The sequence below is a fragment of the Panicum virgatum genome, chromosome 1K, assembly GCF_016808335.1.
Source record: "Panicum virgatum strain AP13 chromosome 1K, P.virgatum_v5, whole genome shotgun sequence".
NCBI classification, from domain to species: domain Eukaryota; kingdom Viridiplantae; phylum Streptophyta; class Magnoliopsida; order Poales; family Poaceae; genus Panicum; species Panicum virgatum.
In genome coordinates, this window is record NC_053136.1 from 33,159,394 (window position 1) to 33,163,828 (window position 4,435).

At 43.4% G+C, this 4,435-nt stretch overlaps 1 protein-coding gene across 5 annotated transcripts; it reads right to left on the reverse strand.

Annotated features, from left to right (window-relative positions):
* Positions 1 to 308: 308 nt before the first annotated feature.
* On the reverse strand, positions 309 to 3,933 carry LOC120703110. 5 transcript variants are annotated; one of them, XM_039987130.1, is made up of 5 exons: positions 3,264 to 3,929; positions 2,573 to 2,631; positions 2,359 to 2,461; positions 1,776 to 1,983; positions 309 to 1,664 (listed from the first exon to the last, which is right to left on the reverse strand). In XM_039987130.1, exons 1-5 carry the CDS (start codon positions 3,526 to 3,528, stop codon positions 1,553 to 1,555), a joined length of 747 nt encoding a protein of 248 aa, XP_039843064.1. In that variant the 5' UTR covers positions 3,529 to 3,929; the 3' UTR covers positions 309 to 1,552. The 5 variants fall into 5 exon arrangements, with proteins under 5 accessions (XP_039843064.1, XP_039843076.1, XP_039843060.1 ...); XM_039987142.1 differs by lacking the exon at positions 1,776 to 1,983 and having other exon boundaries at positions 3,264 to 3,930; XM_039987126.1 differs by having other exon boundaries at positions 2,359 to 2,631; positions 3,264 to 3,923.
* Between the last annotated feature and the right edge of the window lie 502 nt (positions 3,934 to 4,435).

The following is a 4,435-nucleotide window of genomic DNA, read 5'->3' on the forward strand; positions in this document are numbered from 1 at the left end:
ACCTCTCAATGTCATACAACTAGAGATGCACATGAGCAAATGCTAAGATGGGCTCCAGAGATGCACAAAGACTAATTGAATGCCCGTGAGTTGCCACGGGTATCAAAAATTTATAATAAAAACTTTTATTATAGTAGATTGACCGTGCGCTGCTATTGGTGACCATACTTTTCATGATAATTTAGAGTAATTCTAGCAGCAGGAGTCAAGAAAATTTCGATACAATAACTAGAACACGGCACTACATAGAGATCACAAGACACTATAGACTTCGTCGCAGCACACATCATGCCATTGCAACTGCTTAATGAATTTGATATAGAGCATATATATCTATAATTTTTGAAATAAACCCTTGAAACCAATGACAAACTGATACCACTCCTAGAAAATAGACAAAAAACTAACAATCAAACCTTGTACTTCCTTCAATTATAAATACAAGTCTATTAGAAAATTGATATCGGTAGAGGACACAATGCCTAGTCGAAAGCACCACCACACATCTCAATATGAAACCTCCACAATGCCTAGTCGAAAACACCACCACACATCTCAATATGAAACCTCATATTCGTCAAAATGAATAAATAAACTCCAGCATGATCCATCGTGTCAGTTTTTGCTTCGCTCTCAACATCCATCAATCATGCATTCCTGCTGAAGAACACTCAAATAGGCATGTTATATTTATTTGTACACATACACAAACAGTGGCATGTCTATACAAGTACTACCAGGGAAGGTAACAAACATATATGAACATAGGGAGAATGTACTGTTGAAGCCAACTAAACCCAAAAACCACTTCTCAAACACCACGCTGGAAAAGACTCGCATAGGGTCAAGTAATCATTGCGAATTTGCAATCTGCAAGTGTACATCAGCATCCTCTCTTTTTTATTTTCCTCAATGCATGCTTCCTGTGATGAATAAAAGGAGGGGAGAAGGCTTGCCAAGCATACCAAAGTCATGGTACTGAAGCAAATCCAAGTAGCAGAAATCCCTAAGTGCTACCAGGTACAACGGTCAACCTTAATTTTTCCTACGAAGCAGTCCATCTCGCACTTTAAGTGCAGTTGGCAAATAGTTAATTAAGAATCACTAAGCATTGCAACAAACATATCAAGGTGATGAGTCCAAAAAAGAGATAACCAAGGTGATCTCGTGCTATGCAGGATATGGACGTGAATCCATGCATCCGTGCTTAGAAGATTTAAGTTTTTACAAGCTCCTGTAGACCCTCACAACCCAGTCAACAATTTATGAATATTAAAAATTTCATACAAAATGAGTCCTTTAGATTACTTTTTTTTCTTTGTTTTAGTACATTGGTATTTGCTTCTAAATTAGCCAAAGATAGTTTGAAGTATGGGTTGCCCAAAAAAAACTCACCAATGGATGCATAGTTTTTTACCAATTAGGTAGTACAGGTTTGATGTTTGCATTGAGAAGTTAGTAAACCACAAGATAAATCCTGATAATAAGTATAGAAGAGAATCTGAAGTCGAAGCAATAATAGCAACCGAGCCACTTCGTAGTGAATTGAAGCCTACATTTTTGCAGTAAAAAAAACCGTACTTGCTATGTTCTCGCAAACAAAACACTCTGTACCCCAGAGAACAACATGCTTCATGTTAGTTGCTGAGCGGCCCAGCATAAACCTACAAAAGAAAACAAAATCATTAACTTAAAAATCTCGCTAAGCCTTTTGGTGGTTTCCTATGGCAAACTGCTTCATGGAAGGCACTACTGCAGAGGTTGAGGAATACTACCTCAAAGCCACTGTTGGATTGCACTTGCAAAAAGTTGTTGCATCAGTACAATGATACTCCAAACAATCATAGGTAAAAAATGTAAGAGAAGTCAGATAAAAGTGATGACTTCCCGTCTTCCCCATTGCCAAGTATATCTCCTTTGGATCAAAAAAGGAGGCTGTAGAAGGCAAGACAGGTTTGCAGAACATTTGACATTGCAACTGCACTGTTAACAAGCAGAAAATTCCGTACCTCAGAAAGTGCCCAGGTACTGAAGCGAGATCAGTACTTTGCCTCACACTAAGTGGACAGATGGAAATAGAACAGGAAATATGAAAGACGCTCAGACACAAAAAAAAATGAACTACATCAGCACAAAAAGTAAGATGCTATAACAGTTTTGACAACCATCAAATAGATAGCCAGAACTGGATGAGAAGCCATTTTAGCTGCAATACAAAACTGGATTAGAAGCCAGCATGTATCTAAAATCCTAATAACATCTTTGTCTCAACCCTAGTTCGAATGCCAAACCGAAACCAAACTATGCCATGAAGCACTCTAACAAATAATATCAATGCTAGGAGTAAGAAGCGGCAACCTTGGCGCAGGGGTCCAAAACGCGAGTGGTTGATCTGGTGACCGTCGAGGCCGAACGCCTTGAACCTGACCCTACCGATGCTCAGCTCCTTTGAAGTTGGATACTGCAGATGCGGGGAGGCACGGTTTAGATCGAGGCAGGAGGCGCCCAACGCACTCGGAGGCCGGAGAGCGAGGGGGACGCGCCTCCCGGCACAGATCTTCGGTGGCATCACCTTGCAATGGCATTCTACGTCTTCTCCACCGCCTTGGCACGCTGCTCGTCCAGCTTCCTCTATATAGTTGAATTGATTGGAACGAATCCATCAGTAAGCCACGCCCAAATGATCAAGGAAATTGACTTGTGTACAAGTTGCTTAAACGCTACATTTATACTGTGTTTGAGATGAACATCCGGGACAGCAAGCTAAGCATGTATAGGACATGATTGAAGATACATTTTATTTCATTTATAGAAATTAAGTTTCAGAGCAAATTGTATCCCCTTTTTTTCTCCTGTAAAGAGGCTGAATATTTCTGACTTCTCTTAAGATACTATGGCCCACTTTTTCAGTTTCCCTGTCAGAAATCACACAGATGCTAATTGCATCGATGATCATCTTAAACCATATTGATTTGTACAAGTATAAAAAACCAGCAATTTGGCATATGTGTTTGCCATGTTTTACTCTCTCTTTTTTTCTCATGAAAGAACTATTAAGCTCAGCTGCAGACATATATCAGACCTCGCTTGATCTGTTCAATCTATGAAGCCAATAGTTGCAAGCACTCATAAGAATTCAGAAATTGTCTTGCGAAAAAAAGAATTGAGAAATTAGGGTCACTCCCGATTCCTGAGCAGCTATTGCGTACTGAAATCTTCATAGGTGAGGAACAAAGAGGACAAGTTAAGAAAAGGTTGATTACCTCGATCTTCTTGAGTAATGCGGATGCCTTCCCCACCTGCTCGGTCCCTCAGCCGTTGATGACTACTTCCTCCTGCTTGAAGCGGTTGTTGATCTTGGCCACCTTCTCTGTCTACCACGGCGTGACCTTGACCTCCACCTCCTCCAATTTCACATGGCTGGCCCGCCTCCACATGTGCCAGCGGGGGTGGCGACCCCGCGGGCACCACCTCCAGCCAAGACGCCCTGGACCTGGCCGGCGTCGCGATGGGGTGGCTGTCGGGCATGATGGCTAGCAGGTTGGTCTCCTCTGGCTCATCCTTGCCGATGATGGTGAGTAGATCGTACGAGTATTGTGACTCACCGGCAGCTAGGGAGGATGAGGGGGCTCAGCCGCCCACAGCTAGGGTTCCAGCGGCGAAGGAGGGAGGGAGGAGGCGGATCGATCCGCCCGAAGCTCAAGTCCCGGCGGTCGAGGAGGGGGCCCAATCTGGGAGGCGATGGGAGACGCAAGCGCCGGCTTGCCCGCGTCGATCTGGGAGTCGCGGGAGCAGCGGCGTCGGTCTGGGAGGCGAGGTGCGACGCGAGGCGAAGGGCGACGGGGAGCGGGGAACTGCCGATGCGAACGGCTTTTTTTGCGCGAGCGGCGGGCAGACTCACGGAGGGGGGCAGACGCACGCGAGTGTCAACAGAACTTCGTACTTTTTTAGATTTTTTAGATAGTAGGAGATATTAAAGCACACAAAAATGAGAAAGATTAGTTTGGCTGCCGATTGGTAGCCCAGGCATTCCAAAACTCATCCAACATAAGTCTATATGTGAAGTGGATGAAAGCAGCAGCAGCCGCTCCATCTCCTTCCTCCCCCGTTCTCATCTACTCTGCATCAGCAGCAAAAAGAAAAGAAAAAAAAACGCACACACACGCGGTGTCCGCTGCAGCAGTTTGCACCATTTGGCAGCAAAATCTGAGTAACCAAATTTTCTCGTCCCAAACAAATTAATAAGTAGGTAAAATGACCATGTTTACTCCTATATATTATCCATATTTAACACTAATTGATTTTTACATGCACATGTACTTTCTAAATAGAGTAGAGTGACTTGTTTTTTGGGATAAATTTTGAATCCCAGGATGACTAGTATTTTGGGATGGATGGAGTAGATCTATACGACTGTGCGTGATCCTATCGGAAT